Source organism: Aedes aegypti, chromosome 1, assembly GCF_002204515.2.
Source record: "Aedes aegypti strain LVP_AGWG chromosome 1, AaegL5.0 Primary Assembly, whole genome shotgun sequence".
Lineage (NCBI taxonomy): Eukaryota > Metazoa > Arthropoda > Insecta > Diptera > Culicidae > Aedes > Aedes aegypti.
In genome coordinates, this window is record NC_035107.1 from 224,613,922 (window position 1) to 224,635,135 (window position 21,214).

The following is a 21,214-nucleotide window of genomic DNA, read 5'->3' on the forward strand; positions in this document are numbered from 1 at the left end:
GATTTATGGATTTATGGAATTTTAAAGGATAAAATAAATGTTTCATAGTTATATTATACATTTTAGTTTTTGCTGCGAGCTCCGAAAAATTCTCAAGAAAGGACTGAGACTTCCTGCAGAAAAAATAGCAATAAGTGTTTTTCTGCGAAAAATAAACAGCTAACGTTGGAAAGGTGAACGACGAAAAGTGTGTTGGATATGTTGTCTGTTTGTCTGTGATAAACTTGTCTGAACAGATTATTCCGACCTTTTGTTGATTGATTATATTGTTGACTTTATTGCATAAAATTCGATACAGTGATGCCAGATATTCAAGTTAAGCCAATATAGGGTGTAGTGAATAAGTGTAAATTATATCTGCATGTAAGTAAACATTTTTTCAGACTTTCTTTTGACCGTCAGGCTAAAGCAGGCTAAAAGCGGCTTTCTCTGCATTTCATAGTATTAGTTTCAAACCATTGGATGAACATGTTTCAGACTGCGGAAATGTGCGCGACCAAATGATTTTTAGTGTCAAAAAGGTGCGAAATTTTATATAAAACCTTCAATAACTCGAAAAGTATGAGAGATAAAAATATGCTCTTTTGGAGAAAGTTATGCGTTTTTGCAAGTAACAAATAACACTAGAACAATTGAAAATTGTACAAAATCATCCAACCAAGTTATGATGAAAAAGGTGATTTTTAGGGGCGTTCCACAAAAAATCCACAAATGTACATGAAAATCAAAAAATATGCATACGGTGTCTTCAGCAAAGTTGTTTCTTCTAATATTACCTACAACTTTCCCGAAAAAAGTTTATTTTTAAATTCATAAAAACGAAAAATATAACTTCGTTCTCACTTATAGGTGGATTAATCACCAAATTGACGCTTTCATAAAATAGCGATTATTTTATGGAAAAAACTTTCCCGAAGACACTATAGTACTAAAATCATGTTTTCAAGGTCAAAACAATTTCGATCACGTTTTTTCAGCGACGGCTACAGTGTGGCGATGAGCCAAGTACATGCCAAGTACGCATATAGCCTCCACTTTTGTAGGTATGTAGCCTTTTCATGCATTATATACGATTGAATTGGATCATATAGAATGATGTATAACAAAAGTTATACCAACCAAATTGTTGACTGGGGACGCAGTGATCTCACACCCGACAGAAGAAGAAGAAAAGAAGAAGAAGAAATGGTCTTTGACGAATTAATTGAGACCTGTTCGCCCAGATCCCTAATAGTTCTGAAAACACTTCCAAGATGACGCTAGTGGACAAAAATTTAATTCGCTTATATTTCAGTCCAGTGATGAGATGCAAACTTGGTGTCTTCGACAAAGGTGATCAACTAAATAAGACCTATTCATCTGAAACTTTATTAGTTCGGTAATCACTTGCAAGGTGGCACTAGTGGGCAAACAATTTATTTGCTCATACATATCTCAGTCCAGTCCTTAGATAATATGTTGGTGCTCAACAAAGACGTGTGAAACCTTCTTACGCTTATATCTCAGTCCAGTAATGAGATGGGGTATATTACCCTTTCCTTCCACTCCTCTGTCACCCTATTTAGGGTTTCTTGACAAGGTTATTGGCGAGATTCTTATTAGATTTCCATTTAGATTCATAGCCAATTTTAAATGAGATCTTTGTTAGACTCCTTACGGATATCGAATCAATAATTGATCAATTTCCTGAGAGATTACTAAAAAGGTTATTAGTAGATTGCTATTATGGTTTTTAGTGCGTATTAGAACAGACCCTTGACTGATATTGCTTGAAATTCTTAGCAGAACTCTAAACAAACAAAAAATGCCAAATATTTTTTTAAAATCATTGTCAGATTACTTGAGAGTTCCCGTTAGGAAGATTTCTTTGATTATTGATGATACTGATTCTTAGTGAAGCCTTATCTCGATGGCTAATTGGAGTAGTCTTTGATCTATAATACAGGTCTTATGAGGTCCCTGAAGAGATTTTGAATGGGATTCTTCATATTTAGGGGTAGTCGGGGCGGTTTGGCCAATGAGGTGGAGAGCACACTGACAAAAAAGACATGGTAACGCTGACTATATCAAGGGTCAAATTAAAACTACGTTACTACTTGATTTTTACAGAACATGTTACATTTTTGGAAGAACAAAACGATGGTCATGATTACTATGTTTTGACAGAAAACTGGCATAGTAATCCATACTATGTGCATAGTTATTAAAAAATAATGGATAGAATGCAAGCTGCAGTATCATTTAGTATCACTTAATGCTATGTACTACATGTGAATTATAAATATACCAGAAGGGCAATAGAGTGCTTTGGCCGCTTTAATTTATACTAGTTGGTCGCGGTTCTCTACCGGATTATGCTGGGATGATTCTATCGCTACTTGTCACATTTCCGGCTCCGTTGATCTAGCTTCCTGTTCGCTGCATGTATGCCCCGCTCTAACAGCTGCATCGATCGTCAGTTTCCGAATCGAGCCCGAATCCGGAAATGATGATAGTGCTGCTTAAGCAAGAGTTACTGGTGTTCTCGCAGGTACCGTGACCAATTTCGGTTGCAATGTTGAAATACTACGACGTATTGTAATCTACCCGCTGCAGCAGTTTGCATTGCATTCTCTATCGCAGGTAAAAATCAGATCATAAATCGTTATCGTCAAAATAACAGATGAATTAAATAAATACCTTGTTCCCATGTTATTCTATTATTACAATCAAATAACGCTAAACTGAGCTGATACTTAAGAAATATTTAACAAGAAGCAGGAAAAATTCACGGTGCGGGCAAACATTTGGATAACAAATGGCGATGAAATCAACTAACGTGTGTAGGTAAAATTATCATTTTACATAGCGTCAGGCCATTGTAATTTCAACAAAACTGTGGTAAACATTACACAATATGTGATTATTGACACTATTTTGTGGCATGGTGTAATTGAACATGCACCAATGGTTGACTTTACTATGTAATTTTTATCAGTGCACCCTTTGAAAACTACATATTTTTTTAAATTTCATCTGAAATATCATGCAACCCCAAAGCTGATAAGGAAATGAAGCAATAGGCATATTATAAGTCACTGTTTTAAACATAAAGAAAAAGAAAATGATGTTCGAAAAAACTACCCATATTGCCCCGAATAGGTCTTCCGAATTTCATCATTTCATTTACCACCAAAAATAGGGTGCTCATATCACCCCATCGGTACAAAATCGACTCAAAAAATGACAAATTTTGACAAATCATTCATTCATTCGTGAACTTTATAAGACAACAGAAATGATGCGGATCTAGTGTATTCATCTAAAAATCCCTAATGTTTTCAGCACTATTATCGACTTTCGTAAGTTGGTCAAATTGCCCAACTTTCCCCTACAGCGATTTCTTCTTATCATACCCATGCAATTTCTTTAATTTTTATTTTATAAATTCATGATAAGCTCTCTGATTGATAAATAAATAGCGAGGTCCTTTATGTATTCTTACCCAGATATTTGATCCACGCGATTCTTGGAAGTTGCAATTTTGGGTTTAGGTCAAAAGTGTTAGCCAACTTCATAGGGGATCAAAAAAAAATCTATTAGGGAATATCGTTTTTGTTAATCTCTGCTTGGATTCAACAAGTGTAGATACACAGAGCAGAAATTTGTTCATATAATTCCAAATCCTCTCTGAACTTTCTATCAGTTCTCGTTGGCGGACGGTCTTAGTTTATATCTTTCTGTCCAAAAGGTTTTCGAAATTTGAACCGTTCGATGCTTATAGCATTTTATGAATATAAATAAAAATTGTTCATAAATAAGTTAGTTAAAGACCTCCTAAATGTGTATGAGATTAAAAAACAAAAATATTAAGTCCAAAGATCATTTTGTCATCAGTTGTTAATATTTTGGGCAACCGGGAAAAATCCGGGAGTTGGAAAATTGGTTTTGGATGGACACCCTGGGTATCTTTTTTTTTTTTTTTCTTTTCAAGACACATGATCGTTACCAGCCCTGGAGACGCGAGCTCGCTGACGTTGTTTGCGAATAGCGTAGTGCGTCTCACCAGCATGTAGGTACAATTACAAGCTGTTTACTTTGAAAACCTCAAAATCTTCATTTGCGATCAGAATTCGTCAATAAAAAAAACGCAGAAACTCATACAGATCATTGACGTGTTCTGAATTTTTTTCTGGAGTGAGATTTTTACCTTTTTCCTTCTGTTTCATTTTTTCTCTTCTTTTTATGTATGTATGCAACGCACTTGAAACCAATTCAACCACCTTCCGTTACTTCCACCACCCAACAAAACGCCTTCTCCTGGGCGCCGTTTCTCGTGTGTATTGTGCTCTTTGTCTATGTCTAAACTATCGATGTGCGCACCATCCAAGACTACCACCCAAAACCACCGTCACTGACGCTGGGTTCTCGATTGGCCGTACCGGCACGGGCGAATCTCATAAATTTTGCAGGCACGGTCATCCCAATAACTCGTCGGGAGGCACCGGTTCCCGTAGCAGTCAGAAGTACCTGGACTCGGGTAAGTCCAGCGATAGCAGCCTCTCGAGTGCCCATGGCTACCACCATCGGCGCATGCCGGACGGTGGCAGCCTGCGGATAAGTTCCGGAACCCACGGGAAGAAGCACCCGGGTAACTCCACCGGGGACAACTGGTAAGTTTCCTGATAACTTGCGCCCCCTTATACGCCGGTGGTTGGTGGTAGATCTTTTTTTTTTGTACCTGTTTTCACCGTTACAACTGTCCTAACCATATGTCGACCTTATACCATGTTCTTCGTTCTTCAAAGCAGCTATCGAATGCTCCAGGAGAGTTCAAGTTCGCACAACATTCCACACTCGGTACCATCGTCATCTACGGAGAAGCTCGGAATCTCGTCATTGCACCACTCGCCATTGCCGCCGCCGCACCAGATGCTATCGTACTCGATGTCTAACTCATCAGATCTCGCAGGCGGTGGCGGCAACCTATCATCTCCGTCACACTCGATGAGCACGCCGCAGTTCAAGAAGAAATTTATGCATGACGGCATGGGTTCTAAGTCGGGTAGCACTGGCAGCGGTCACAAGGACGGCAGCAGTGGACTGGTGTCGAAGCACGAGAGTTTCGATTATCCCGGAAGTATGCCATTCGTTGATTTGTTGATCTTTGAAGATTTCTTATCTCCAATCTCCCTTGCAGATGCTTCGTCAGCGATCTCACTGACCCGGTCGGGAAGCTTCCTTTCGTCGGCTGGCATCACCTCGGCAGGTCCTATGGTAGGGACTCCGGTGTCTGGACGACCTTACCACCATCACGCTTCGCCACAGGCCGCCCAACCTCAGCATGGAGGTTCCTCGCACAGAAAGGGCAGCTTCGACGGTAACAACGGTGGTGCCAGCGACGACTCGATGCACGAAAAGTACTTCAAATCCGTCGAGAACACTCCCGTCACTCGGCGACGCCATACGACTACATCCTCCTCGAAGTCATCATCCGTGCAGCAGAAACACTCCAGCGATTCTAGTCCGCAGAGCCCCATCAGCCCACAGCAAGCGCAACAACAGCATCAACAGCGGATCGCGCGGCCATCGGCCCTGGCCGTTGAGTTGTCACCCAGCTCCGCATCCGCCGCTACCAACTACAACAAATCTAGTCAGAAAAGTAACGACCCCGAGCTGTTCAACCTGGACCTCACCAGCAAGCCGGAGAAGTACCTGGATAAGATGAAGATCGACAAGGGCAAGGTGTCGCCCAGTTCGATCTCGATGGGAGGCGGAAGTGGACCGCAGACGGCCAGCCTGCAGAAAACATCCTCCTCCAGTGGAAAGCTATCGTCTAGTCAAAGCGAAATGGCCGCAGCTGCGGCAGCAGCAGCCGCTGTCCACAACAAGGCCATCAGCAAAGATCAGTTTTCGTTGAACCTGAACAAGCCGAACCTCGAAAGGCACAACAAGGAACTGCTACAACAGAAGCAGCTAACGCTGGAAAAGAAGCCCGTTTCCGGATCGACGCAAACCGTGGCGTCCAACAATTCAGCGTCGCACAATAAAGGGTCGCTGCAGCAGCAGCAGTTACAACAACAGCAGCAGCAGCAGGAGCGGAAAAAGAGTAGGAATCAAAACAATCAAGGGACAGGGTTTGACTTCGATTACGATAACGGCAATACGTCGCCACTGTACTGCAACTGGGATAAGGTAAGTAACATAGGGGAAACTCTATGGGTCGCTTTTGTCCTTAAAATGCAAGCTTATTAGAAAGGTGCATGATTCGACACCTGTTCTCCTTATCGTGGGCCTAGTTATACCTAAGTAAGTCTACAATGTTGTACATTGTGCAATATTCCGAGTTTTCCATGCGCATTTCAGGGATCCTTGAATCCTAGAAATCCTCTATAAATTCATTTATGCAGAATCTGGAGCATCTAGAGATTAAATTCTAATGCTGATTCTGGGATGCAGGATTACCATTGACACGTTAACGTAAGAGAGTTGCCTATTTGCAGTCGGTTTCATACGACGAAGTACCTCGTCCCTCAATGACTACAGCACAGACAAACAGACGTCACACTCTCATCATTGTCCATCGACCACCTTTTAAACGGTCGATTCAAAAATATGGTAGGTGGCCAATCCGCCACCATGGTAGGTGGCCAATCCGCCATCCGCAGCGCTCGCATCGTTTTTGTTCGTGTTTGACGTTTACGCACTACCGCCATCTGTTGGCCTGTCGGCCAAACACACCGATTTGAGCATTGGGCGTACATGTCCTCGTGACTATGATTTTCATCGAGATTTGTTCTAAGTGTTACGTCTGTTTGTCTGTGTTTTAAGTGTTACATTACATCTCAAACTTTTGTGTGTTTAACGTCTTCTTACACTGTGTGTAGACTAGTTCTTTCTTCCGACATTCGCACTAATTGACCAGCTCACTGAAGTCAGTCGTATTTTATACGATTCGTTGCGGGATAAAAAGATTCTTCAACAACTTTAAACACTGCCTCAGTACGAATACCACCACTAGGCCTACCTTTATATCCATCTACTATGTAGTCCTAGAATTAATTGTCAGGTTCGTCCTTGCCTTGCACATTGTCCTGTAGTCGATTCCCACACACCAGACCAGTCAGGCTAAGGCCTGGGTGGTCTCTGGAGCCATTTGTCTCGATCCATGGCTGCCCGTCGCCAGTCACTCATTCTGGGAAGGGTCCGTAGATCTTCCTCAATTCGATCGACTCATCTTACTCGCTGCGCACCACGTCAACTTGTGCCGGTCGGATTGTGTTCGAGAACCATTTTCGCCGGGTTGTTAATCAACGTTATGATTACATGCCCGGCCCACCACATCCTCCAATTTTTTGCGAGGTAAACGATGGTTGGTTCTCCCAGCAGCTGGTGTAATTCATGGTTCATCCGCCCTCTCCACTTTCCGTCTTCCATCTGCACCCACGACACCTTCCATCCACTCCTCCCAAATCTTGGAAATAACACAGTGCAGCGTTTCCGTAATCAATTCCCATGAGGTCAATATCGTGCAATTTCTCTCCATTGCAGTTCTGCTCCACGCTCTTCAAATCGTCAGGCATTTTCGCTGGCTACTTGCTTGCTGCGCTTTGCCCTTTCTGGTACCGACTACATCTGCACCATCTGTACAGAACTGCTGTCCGGCATTCTTACAACATACCCTACACACCAAATCTTTCTAGCTTTCGCTACCTTCTTAATATTAGGTTCGTCGCGAACACGTCGTCCATCCATCGCCGTCACACGCCGTTCTCCTGCACGACTTCAAAGATGGTTCGATAACCTCAAGAGTAGACCTATTCAAATGTATGGAAGTTCCTCAGTCAACCAATATTTTGATTTTTCATGTCAAAATGAACTTCTGGTCAAAATTTCAGTCAATTTGGAGAAAATTTAGATGTGCTTCAAATCAATTATGTGTTTTTGGACTATTTTCAAGCTTTGAAAATTCATAACTACTGAACGGTACATTTAAACTTATCAGAAATACCTCTACATAGTAGTTTAGTCGATTCTACGAATTTTTGTCGAACACGGTTTTATGATTGTAGCAAGTTTAAACGGGTCTACCCCGTTTGGCATAATGCCGTTTGACATACAGTCGTTTGGCATAACAGTTGTTTGGCATAATAGTCGTTTGGCATAATGGTCGTTTGGCATAATTTGAAAATGAAGATACTACCAGGGTTGGGAAAAAATCTGAAATTCACTCTACAGTAGCCAAGCAAAGCCAATCACAGTCAGCGAAGCCAGTGAAACTCACGCCCATCGCTGCTGTAGGCAAAATGCCTTGAAAATAGCAAAACACCCGTTGCTAAGGGCAACCCAAAACTACTGTAGAAAAATGTTCTATTTCCAGCTGCATTTCCCGCATTTAGAGCCTTCAATGACACTCATGATTTAGAAAATTCGTGCACCCAACATAGGCTACTTGATGAGAATCACGTTTTTGAACTACAGTACTGGGAGAGCCACGTGATTTTCGCGAAAATTCAAGCCTACTACTATTACCATTCCCTACAGTGGTACAGTAAAATCCGGAAACATAAGATGCGTCATAAAATATCATGTTCCTTTTGTTTTCAAGTCAAATGGCAATACTTAGACGTTGGACACATATTTTTGTTAAAAATACGTTATAATATCCCAGACATAATGACCCCCGGAAGTCATGTATGATACAATTCTAGAAGAGCTTCATTGGATATTGGTTTCCTTAGAAAATAAAGATTAGAAGTATGTTCTATCAATAACTGACAACGAAATGTACGATCGCGAGAAATTTATCGGCCCCTTTTGCTTAATGGAGGGAATTTGATCAAATTAAATGTTTTTCACAATTATGCCAAATGGCGATTATGCCAAACGACCGTTATGCCAAATAGCTATTATGCCAAACGACTGTATGCCAAACGGCATTATGCCATATGGCATTATGCCAAACGGGGTAGACCCGTTTAAACATAGTTTGGTTGAGGTTTGTGCTTCAAAGTTCTTGAAAATCACTATTTTTAGGGAGTGTTCTCCCTAAAAAACATACCTGTATGAAAATTTCGGATTTTGAATTTCCAGAACATGATAACTATGTATTTCTTAAACTCAATCCCGTTTAAAGATATCGTTTGTCTTACGAAAATAAACTGTAAAAAATAGGCAATTAGGAAGCACATTCGTAAATCCGTTGTGGGTGAGCCAAGAACACCACCGTGAGCTTCAAGGAATGTAAAAAATCAACACGTTAGCACTGCTTTTTCACAGTCGATGATAATGATTGTTTTCAAATCATTCTGTTCAATTCATTCATTCGACGGTACATGAGTCATGCATGATTTAACTATCATCAGGTTGGGATGGGTTGTTCGATCTTTGGGCATTTTTTTTTCTTGAGTCAAGAGCTTGCATGTCCTCCTTGAGCATATTCCTCGTTTCATGTACGTAGTGGACTACAGGTATTATGATCGTTTTATACTTGGTACATTTAGGGCGAAGACGAATCATTTTCGACCGCAAGTTCTTCATGGGCCCATAGCAGCCACAACTTCTAAAGATGATGCGCCTCCGTATTTCACGGCTAACGTTGTTAATAGGCGTCAGCAAGGATTTAAAGTTGACGAACTCATCGAGCACCTCGTATTCTATCATGTATTTTGTCTTTGACGCATTCATAGTTCGACTTTTGCTGCCCCACAATAATATCCATATCATCCGCGAAGAAAACAAATTGACTGGATCTGTTCAAAATCGATTCCGACTGTTGAAGCTGGCTCTCCACACAACAGCTTCCAGCGCAATGCTGAACAACAGTAACGGAAGTTTGTTCTTCAGAGTAACGAAAAACGTCGTAACAATTCCGTAACAATTTATTCAAAGGATGGGTTATTTCTGCGAAATTTCTGATGAACCTACGGTAATAGTTGCAACAAATCGTCGTACATCATCAGCGTTTTTCGGAACGGGGTAATTTGAAATGACCGAGTATTTTGTTTTATCAGGCTGAATGCTTTTTTTCTGAAATATTATGGCCAAGGTATGTGACTTCGTTTTTTGAAAAATTGACATTTGCTGGGGTTCAACTTGAGATTGAATTTTCTCAGTTGTTGAAACACTTTACGTAAATTTGTGATATGGTGATTGACAGAACAACCAATCACAATAATATCGTCAATATAAAGAAAAGCGCATTGTGGTGGTAGTCCACTTAAAGCAATAGACATCATGCGTTGGAATGAGTTTGGACTGATATTTAATCCGAAAGGGAGTCTATTGAATTCATAATGACCTGTTTCGGTGGAGAAGCCTGTGTATCGTTTAGAAGATTCATTCAATGGTATTTGATGAAATCATGACATGAGGTCGAGTGTAATGAAATACTTTGCTTGGCCTAAATGATCTAAGATTTCATCTATACGGGGAAGTGGAAATTTATCGGGTATGATTTGTTTATTTAATTGCCTGAAATCAACAACCAAACGCCATTTTTTCACGTCCGTGGACGATTTTTTTGGTACTAGAAGAATGGGTGAGTTGAATGGGGAAACCGAGTGTTGAATAATACCCTCATTAAGCATTTTGTTCACCTGTGCGTTAAATTCCATTTTTTTGGCTTTCAGAAGTTCGATAGTTTTTTTTCATATACACAGGTTTTTGTTCACTCAGCTCTATGTGTTGCTCATGAAAATTATTGAAAATAACATCATTTTCAAGAGAAAAAAATATCGTTAAATTCCGTACACAATGCTTCAACCTTATTTTTAACTTCAGATTCCAAATTTTGTGTTTAATTTTCAGTTTTTAATTTTAATTTTTTCAATTTTGAATTGAGAAAATTAAAATTAAAAACTGAAATTTAAACACAAAATTTGAAATCTGAAGTTGGTAATTCGTTTGTTTTACATTGGTTGTATTTCAATAAAGGAGCTATTTACTAAACATTGTTTAGGTTTGAATCCGGTAGAAAGTTTGTAATCATCATTAATCGTATTGATGAATTTAATGAAACAGTTTTCCTTTCTCACTATTGAATTTGCACAGAAAATTCCTGGAGCAATTTCCTGTGAGAAAATAACACTGTCTTAAATTAAATCCATATTGCTTACTTATGTGGTGGTAAAAATGGTTGTTGAAGTTGATGTGGTGGTTGCGCAGCTTGATAGTAAGGGTTACCGTTATTTTGCGCTATGAACATGTTTGGGGTAAATCTTCCGCGTTGAGACCAATTTCCCCTCGATGAGCCCAGTTTCCTCTTGGATTTGAGAAAAATCCGCGGCTAGATCCACCATTTCGTTGAAAATTATTGCCTCGTGAATAATTTCCTCGTCCTCTGTGATTCATTCCTCCACGACCTCGCGTGTAATTCACTCTACTGGTGAATACTAGCGCGTTTGAACTGTGCGGGGCATTGGAAATGTTATTAATTGAGGACTCATTTTCCAATAATTTTGATCCATTAATGAAGGCTTCTATTCCCTTCTTTGTTGCCATTATATTAGCTCTGTCAACAGAGATCTGCTCCCTAATATAAGTTGACTTCAATTCCGCTGTCATTTTTTCTATTTCATTGCAGAAATTTTCAGCGGAATCTTTCTGCTTTATAGTTATTAGCTTGGCAATCAAATTATCGGAAGATACAGGATCTGTTGAAAATCGTTTTCCGGCAGTTAAACCTGGCTCTCCGAAAACCTTGTCGTAGTTTCCGGTGGGATTCAAATGAACGAGAATGTTTGCTTTCAATCTTTTTTTTCATCACATCCGGTTGATTTAACCGTTCTTGGTCATACCATACTTGAGGGGTACCAAACATTGCTGACGTCGGATAGTTTTGGGCGTAATTTAACCATCCCCAGATAGTGGTCAGAGTCGTCGTTAATTCCAAGATAGGTCCTGTCGTCGATAAAGTCGTAGAAGTACGTCCATCAATCAGAACGTGGTCGGTTTGTGTGTCTGCTTTGGTGATCTCCTGGGGTACACTGATACGGAAGGCTATGTTGGAATTGGATTCTACGAATATCATATTCTACGAATGCCACATAGCCGGTGGGCGCTGAACATTCCAATGGTCGGTGTGAACTCCTTATCTTGGCTAATATTTGCGTTTAGATCTGCTATGACGATTTTATTGATTGTTTTGTTGATTGTCCCGATACGCATTCTCTCGTGGATTTCCTGTTGCTTGATTTTTCTCGACTGATTTGCAGTACCTGACTCCAATTTCCTAGACTTCCGGAGAACCATTCCCCCTAATTTTTGGAGAGCCGTAGCATCATACACAGTTTAAATTAGTGATAGGTTTTGCTGGGCAGAAGGCACTAAAAGGGATATATTTTACTCCTTCAAGTACTCAAAGTACACATGGTACGCTAAGCCCATGCAAAATTGGAAGTTACCTACAAAAAAATAGATGTTATGCGTTTCGCGTTGTTTTCAATTCAATCGATTTCTCTCCACCCTTACAGGAAAAGCTGGAGCACCTACTCCCGCTCCAACACTACATCCTGGAGCAGGCCAAACTGTCCGGGTGCTACGGGTTCGGCGAGTTCCTCGATTCGGACTCATTCCACTCGGACAGCCAGTCGGAGCATTCCTTCTCGGGCCACGAACCGGACAACGAGGACTCGGACCATTCGGATGGCCACGGCGACTACCTGTCGCATTATCCGTACGAGGAGTACGGTGCATATCGGAAGGACGACGGCGGCGGGGGCGTTTCCTACTACAACTTCGATTTCAACCTTGGCGACCGAGAGGAGAAGGAAGATATGTAAGTTCAAGGGGATCTTTGTAATTTGGTTGGGTAGCTAATGAAAACCCTTCTCCTAATTCAGTTCGGAAGAGGTGACGGCGAAGCTAGAGAGCATCCCGGACCAGATCTACAGTCCGGTGAAGAACCATCCGCCACTGCACAAGTATTCGCCGTTCCACATGGCCAAGCAGAGCTTCGAAAGTTCCGGATTTGGGACGGATTCCGCGGATCGGGGTGCCTCCGCAGACAGTAGTCAAACGGGTTCGCAGCAGAGTCAACAGAAGCTGAACAAAGCTACCCTGCTGCAGAGGTTCCAGGAGAACCTGCTGTCGCATAGTCCCGGTAGCGTCGGGAACAACGGCAAGATAGCAGAAATGGCTCTGCTAAAGGAATGCGACATAGAGAAGTTTGCGCAGGATAACCTGAATCTCCACTCGAAGGGTATCTTCCGGAAGAAGTCATCGATTCAGGATATGCTAAGCTGGACGCCGAATGCCATCAGCAGGCCGATGCTTTCGCTGGCGAGAGACAAGGCCGGGAAGAAGATGGCGACGGAGTTGTTCAAGTTGGTCCAGATTTACATGGGTGACCGGAAGGCACGGGTTGGGATGAGTTTGAACTCGGTGGCTATCGACATTATTGCAATGGCAATGGGTCAGGCGCAGCTGCGGGATGAGTTGTATATTCAGATGTGTCGACAGACGACGGAGAATCCCAGTCGAGATTCGCTGATTCGCGGCTGGGAGTTGATGGCCATATGTTTGTCGTTTGTTCCGCCTTCGCCCACTTTCCAGCCGGCACTGTTAGGGTATATCAACAGGCATAGGGATCCGACGTTTGCGACCAGTTTTCCGGAGGTCGGGAAGTGGCCGATCCATGTGCAGATATCGCACTATGCAACGATCGCTTGCCGGCGGTTAGATCGGATCGGTAGCTCCGGCCGGAAGCAGGCCAAGAAACCCACGGAGGATGATATCAACCAGGCGAGGGAGCAGATCTTCCGCGATAGCATGTTCGGCAATACGCTGGGCGAAGTGATGGAGCTGCAGAAGGACAAGTTTCCTGATCTGCAGCTGCCGTGGATTCAGACGACACTGTCCGAACAGGTAAGGGGAGGATTTCAAGATAGTCTGAGGTTAGTGCTGATGGGATTTTGTTCTCTAGGTTCTACTGTTGAACGGAAAGCAAACTGAAGGAATCTTCCGAGTGCCAGCCGATGTGGACGAGGTTAGCATGTTGAAGAACCGTCTGGACCGATGGGAGTTTCCCGAAAACAAAGGAACGATGGGTAAGTTAGGAAGTTACGATTGAAGATATGAGTTCCAAACTATTTTTATGCTTTCGCCATAGATGCCCATGCCCCTGCAAGTTTGCTGAAGTTATGGTACCGTGAACTGTACGACCCGCTGATACCGGATGACCTGTACGACGACTGCGTAGCTACAGAAGACCCAGTGGAAGCGGCGGCCATTGTTGAAAAGTTACCAAAGATTAATCGATTGGTATGGCCTTGAACAGCGTTCGATAAATTCCATGAACTCAAGATTCGTCTCTTTCTTCGACACAGGTCCTCACCTATCTAGTGCACTTCTTGCAGCAGTTCGCCCTCCCGGATGTAGTGGCCAGCACCAAAATGGATTCGTCCAATCTGGCGATGGTGTTTGCGCCGAACCTGCTGCGCTGCCAATCACAGGACCCGAAGGTCATCCTGGAGAACGCCCGCAAGGAGATGGCCTTCATGCGCACGCTGATCCAGCACATGGACACCTCCAGTGTGGCGTATCTGGTTTGATTTGGCGTCATTTGCCGGAAGCTGGACGAGGTTTGTTTGTTACGTTTCTACGCCTGTGTGATGCCGGTTTTCCACGGCACGCACGTCGGTAGAAAACCCATGGCTTTCCGCCAATGGGCGGAAGGACCACCAAAAAGTCAAATTGTACAGTTTTTGTTTATTTTTAAGATTAAAAGTATAGTCTGTTTTATTTTTGTTTTTTACATGGTCCTTTATTTTTTGTGTTCTGAAATGGGGTGACAATTCTACACCTGTACCGTATCTCAATATCTTGAAAAAGCCGAATTTACTTAAAGATCTCATAACTGAATACTCCATTCATACACATAATAGAGTTTTTGTCTGATTTTGTCTACATGATACTCGAAGTTTTCACAGTTTTCTAGAATCAATGCGAATTTTTTTTTTTTGATGTGAAACATCTCAGAATCCAAAGATGGCCGATTTCTGCCCTCTACAGTCAGTTGGGATAGGGAGGGAATGTTGGTATGTAGTGACCGTTGCTACTAAAAACAGAGAATACCTCTGCATTTCCTCGATCACTGCTAGGAAGTGATTAAGTGCTCATGAGACTGTTATGTATGTGTGGGCAATAATCTTGAAGACCGACCAAAGACCGGAGAATACCTCTGCATTTTAACGATCACATCTTCTTTCCAGCGTTACGTCCCAACTGGGACAGAGCCTGCTTCTCAGCTTAGTGTTCTTATAAGCACTTATAAGTTATGAACTGTGAGCTTTGCCAATTGACCTTTTTGGCATGTGTGTATCGTGTGGCAGGTACGATGATACTCTATGCCCTGGGAAGTAAACAAATTTCCATCCTGAAAAGATCCTAAACCGGTGGGATTCGAACCCACGACTCTCAGCTTGGTGTTGCTGAATAGCTGCGCGTTAACCACAACTGCTATCTGGGCCCGTTTCACGATCACTACAAGGAGCGAATAAGTGCTCATGAGACTGTTATGTATCTATGGGAAATAATCTTGAAATTAATCTATCCAAGAATTCTCCAAACAAGTCGTCAAGTAATCTTTCCAGAGATACTTATACACATTTCCCCAGCAATTTCTCTAGATTCTTCACCTTTAAAATCTGTCTATTTCACTAGATATTTTGTGCTGAAAATCTTCCAGAAAATTCTTCAAGTCCTTGAAATACTTCGAATTTATACAGTGAGTTCTCTGCTAAGTGCCCTAAAATTAATTTCTTAAGTACTGATGTGCTTCCAGAAGTTCACCCTTGAATTCATCGTAGAATTTTCATGAAAACATTTCCATTAAAAAAAATAATAATTTCATCTAAGCAACCCTGAATGAACTTCATTTAATAGCTCACGGAAAATCATTCATGATTTTATCAGGAATTCTAGCAAAGAACATATTTAGGAAGTTTATAGGTATTCATCACCGTAATCGTCTAAGATGTAGAGATTATTCTTCATATGTTTCAATAATTTTTTTCACGCATTCCGGGTCGAGCATGTCCAGTAGGCGAATTCCGGCTAACAAGAAAAGAAGAAATTATCCTCCATTACACACTAGCAAGGAAAACAAGCTCTGGAATTCGCCTTCAGGAATCCCCTTTAGGATTTATTAGGTAATTTCTGCAGTTTTTCTATTCGAAGAAAGAATATACATCCATCAATAATTTCTCAATACTCCATTGACATTCTGGCATTAACTCCTAATTGGCCGGGAATAGCTGTATTCATGGTTTTGGTACTCTTGTTTATGATTGGATAAAGGTTAACTCCCAAGCCTTGTTCCTGAAAGCAATCTAGATGAGATTATCAAAATAATAACATGAATATTGTTAGTATTCAATCTACGAAGTATACCGTAACTACGCTAACGCTAACGCTAACTGTTTTTCTCCAAAGTACCATTTCTTTGAGTTCAATTCCTTTAAAAATCGCTAAGATTATCATAGACGAATTATCCTTGGAATTTATCGAGGATTCAACCGGGACCCAAGCATTCTTCCATTCAAAATTCTCCAAATTGCTTCATAGATTTTTCCAAGTAGGTATTTCTTCATAACTTACTACACAAATTCTTCCTGTAGTCTAGCCTTGCAATGGAAATTTCCTTGAATTTCTTAGGCATAAAGTATCACCATAACTGGAAGTGCTCATACACTGAGAAGCAGGCTCTGTCCCAGTTTCGATTCAATGTTCCAAGGTTTCACCTTGGGAGTTTCTCCAGAAATCTTGTTGGAAATGTTTGTCTGAAAATTGGAATTTCGTCAGTGATTTTGCAAGAATGTCATCAAGATTCAACAAAAGTTTTCCTACAATTTCATTATTATCTAATTTTTCTGAAATTTACGAAAGTTTTCCCTAAAAAGTTAAAATGCATACCAACGTATGGAAAATGCTCCAAGAATTCAAATAAAAATTTCTGATATTTTCAAAAAATATAACAAGTTTATATTAAATATGATACATTGATATCACCTAGATCTTATCCTCTAACATTGTTTCTAGATTTCTACAAATATTTTCCTCTTCTTTTTGGAATTACGTCCTCGCTAGGACAGAGCCTGGTTCTCAACTTAGTGTTCTTATGAGCACCTCCACAGTTATTGACTGAGAGCTTTCTTTGCCAAAGTGGCCAATTTCGCATTCGTATATCGTATGGCAAGTACGCCCAGGGAAGTCAAGGAAATTTCCATTACGAAAAGATCCTGAACTGACCGGGAATCCAACCCAGACACATCCAGCATGACTTTACTTTGAAGAAATTATATGTAGGAATATTTTAATGCATTTCTCGATTAATTTTGCAAAGTAAATTTTAAGATTAATTCCTGTTAGTATTTCAAAGAAGTTTCCAAAGAAATCTTAGGCGATTCATAGATTATTCTCATAAAGAATGTTGGTGTTACGGGATAAATTTGAAAATCATTGATGTAGTTGCTGGTGTTAATTCTGGAGGAACTTTTGAATGTAAGTCAGAAAGAATTTCTGAATGTAAGTCAGAATTTTTTTTGACGATAATCCTAAAATAATTCTGAAAGATGTTTCTAACTTTTTAAGAAATCCTTGAAGAATCCCTAGACAGATACTACAGGAGAGAGATCCCTGGAGGTGTTCTTAATGGGATTTACAGAATAATTCATGGCATAATTCCTAAACTATTGCCAGGAGAAATGTCTTAAGGATATCTTATGACAAGAGTTGAATTAATTTTGGAAAATCTTGAAGTGATACCTGAAAAACATTGACAACATTCCTTAAACAATTACTAGAGGAATTCCGAGTGTAAGTTCTAAAGGAATTCTTTAGTGGAAGACTTAGATGAAAACTTAGAATCCCGAAAAATTTCTAATTTATGGAAGAAATTATTTGAATTTCACCTATGGAATTATTAAAGAAATTGTGTGAAGTTCTTATAAAATCCAACAGTTGTGTACAATAAGGAACGTATTATTGAGTAATAAGGATCCGATTAACTGGAAAGGATGAAACCATCGAATTCCCAAAGCCGTTAAATTGAGTAGCGGTCTGGAAATTGATTCAAGTCTTTTGGACTTCACGTTATCTTTTGTAATACAAAAAGCTGGAATTACATTTCAAGCAGAATATAGAACACTCATATAAAAAGGGCGTACCGGTAAAAATGCGCAGATGTTACGCACAAAATTATCGCTTTGGATTTAAATTCGATAATTTGGAGAACCTGAATACGTTCTTGTCTTGGAGCAAATGTTCTCTTAGTTCATCAACGATTAGAAATGAGAACCGAAATAGAAAAAAAATCACATTCGTCTTGATTCTAGAAAAGTCCCGACTCTAAAATATTCTCAAAAGGTGTAGAACTGTTCACCCCAAAAAAGCAATCATTTCAGCATTTCGCAACCGATTTCACTTTGTTGTATCACAACTTGAGTTACCCACATATCGTAAATCTTTCCGAAACCGCATGTAGCCAATAGGTTTTTAAATAATGATTTCTCTTTCGAATCGAACAAATTTAACGAATCTTTACCTAAACAACCACACAATAATGATAGAGAGACACTCGAAACATCACTACTTAATTTAGAACTACTATGCAAGTTATGGAACCCAGAACACAGCAGAAGAGCGATATCCTTCAAACTACCAAACCAGAATAAATAGTAGTTATAGATATAACGCTTTGAATTAAAAATCCTGAAGAAAACCACAGTTTCTCTAACAAAAAAGAACATAAATACCACACAATAAAACATATATCCAAAAGATGCCGAACGTTAATGAAAAGTAAATCTGCTTCGAATATCAAAATTTGATACTACTATCATAATATGTATCAAGCTTCGAGCTAAGAGAGGGAACCCGTCTCGTGACAACAATCGTGTAGATTTCAATATTTGTTACAAAACAAAACACAAACATAGGATTTTACGTTCATTCCTCCTGCAGCCCAGTCGTTGATCATTGATTGATACGTCTTAATAGTTTAGTTTTTTTCAATTTAGTGCTCTGAAGATTTTTAAGGTTAGGAACAAATTCTGTTTTTGAAAAACAAAACGAACGCGAATTCACAAGGAAAGCGCATAAACCATACCAAATTTTTAATATTAGTGTTAGATATTATAGGGTATAGTTTCCAATTTTTCACCTTCTTCTTATAGACATTAGTTGACGACAATTCCACACCTAACCGGGAGCACGGAATTCAATCTCACACTGTAAAACCTATCTCTCAACAGTTTCAACTCGAGAAGTGTTCTGCCAACCCATGGATGTGTCGATCCATGATAGCAAATCCCGTTTTTATAGGGTGATAGTGGTGATTTGATAGTTTAGACTCAAAATACAGCCATCACCCTACAAAATGGTCTCTTCAATGAAAAGAGTCAGTGGTTTGATTTCACAACTGATACGCGAATACAAGCAGTATAGTGCTAATTTAGGGCTATTCGCCATTTATTAGCACTATATAGTGAATTTCATGCGTTAAGCGCTTTATTAAAACTTGAATGGACGTGAGAATACATTTGTTGAATAGTCCCCAAAGTTAGATAAAAATAGTTTCGAAAATACAATAATAATTATCTCATTTTTGTTCCGTTATTGCAGCGATAGGTTAGAAGTTAGACGCTAAAATCAAATATTCAATAACAAATTCAGTAAAAACAATCAACTACCAGAAAAAGGCAACAGCAGAATTTTTTTCTCTCGATAAAAGCAAAATATGGCGACAATAGCAGCCAAAAAGGTATTGGTATTTACACTAACGCCTATTTACGCCGCGGACACATTGGCAAATCAACTCTTTACATACACAAAAAATAAACTTACAAAAAAAAACTTTCCGACCACAAAATGGACGACGGCACTGAGATGAATAAGCAGCAACACGAGACAAAACACAAAACAACAAGTGAAGCAACAACACAGAAGAAACGCGAAAAGAAATTCGTAAACTATTATTAAAATCTGAGATAATATATAATATATATGAATGATATAAATTATATGAAAAATGCAAGAAAGTCATAAAATTAAAGAGCGCGACGATAGTCTCTTTGATATAGAAACGAGAGAACATCCTTATTGTATTATATGGAAGTAAATCTTAAGTAACCGTCAAGCATTATGATTCGGCATCGTAGCGTTGCAGGAAGTGCGTTGGAAGGGATCAATGGTGCGAACGTTTAGAGGTAACCATACCATCTACCAGAGCTGCGGCAATACACACGATCTGGGAGGTTGTGCTACTTTTCACCGAATGTCGGTTCCCCGAATGTCGTTTCCCCGAACGCCAGTTCCCCGAATATCCCGTTTCCCCGAATAGCCCACTTCCCCGAAAAAAATTTGGCACTCATTTTTGACGTAACTGTATACATTTCAGGGGGGTGAATGTAATGGTCATCTGATAAGCACCCTTCTTGATTTGATTGGCGGTTCTTACGAGTTTTTCCGTCCTCAGCATTTTTGGCAACATGTGTATAGTCGAGAATGACTAAATACCTCCTTCTTTTTATTGCTTACCATTCTTTCAAATTCACCATCCTGTCACTGAAAACTATTAGAGCACCTATTTGAACTGCTACACTTTTCTGGGAAACGGGTCATTCGGGGAAATGGCATTCGGGGAACTGGGGCATTCGGGGAACTGGCGTTCGGGGAACCGACATTCGGGGAAAAGTAGCACAATCGATCTGGGAACAGCTTTTATAGTGATAGGTGATATGCAGAGGCGATCACGCGGGTGGTGGCCGATCATTCACCCCTATTCTTGTTTACGTTCGAATGCTCTTTCGATCGAAAACCGTTTTGCATTCTCGTTTACGCCAGCAAAATCAAGTGGGCCGTGGATTCGAACGAATAGGATTCGATCGAAAGTTGGATACGCCGTAAACAAGAATGAGGGTGATTGATCGAATGTGCAAGTTGAGGCTCAAAGGCCGGTTCTACAACTCAGCATAATAAACGTGCACAGTCATCATTCAGGAAGCACTGATGATGTCAAAGACGCTTTTTACGCTCAGCTCGAACGCGAGTACGACAGCTGCCCAAGCCACGACGTCAAAATATCATCATAGGAGATCTAAACGCTCAGATTGGCCAAGAGGAGGAGTTCAGACCGACTGTTGGAAAATTCAGCGCCCACCGGCTGACGAACGAAAACGGCTTACGAATAATTGATTTCGCCGCCTCCAAGAACATGGCCATTCGTAGCACCTAC

General features: G+C 40.5%; 1 protein-coding gene across 5 annotated transcripts in view; it reads left to right on the forward strand.

The window, feature by feature from the left end:
* Positions 1-14,734, forward strand: part of LOC5567597 (hornerin) — a 159,927-nt gene extending 145,193 nt beyond the window's left edge. For 2 of the 5 annotated variants that reach the window (XM_021857693.1, XM_021857697.1), the window contains 8 exons: positions 4,371-4,652; positions 4,788-5,119; positions 5,180-6,174; positions 12,453-12,757; positions 12,822-13,845; positions 13,904-14,027; positions 14,090-14,241; positions 14,307-14,734. In XM_021857693.1, the coding sequence (XP_021713385.1) occupies positions 4,371-4,652; positions 4,788-5,119; positions 5,180-6,174; positions 12,453-12,757; positions 12,822-13,845; positions 13,904-14,027; positions 14,090-14,241; positions 14,307-14,531 (3,439 nt within the window). In that variant the 3' untranslated portion in view covers positions 14,532-14,734. The remainder of the gene's footprint in view (positions 1-4,370; positions 4,653-4,787; positions 5,120-5,179; positions 6,175-12,452; positions 12,758-12,821; positions 13,846-13,903; positions 14,028-14,089; positions 14,242-14,306) is intronic. The other 3 variants (XM_021857694.1, XM_021857695.1, XM_021857696.1) reach the window with 3 other exon arrangements.
* The last annotated feature ends 6,480 nt before the right edge of the window (positions 14,735-21,214 follow it).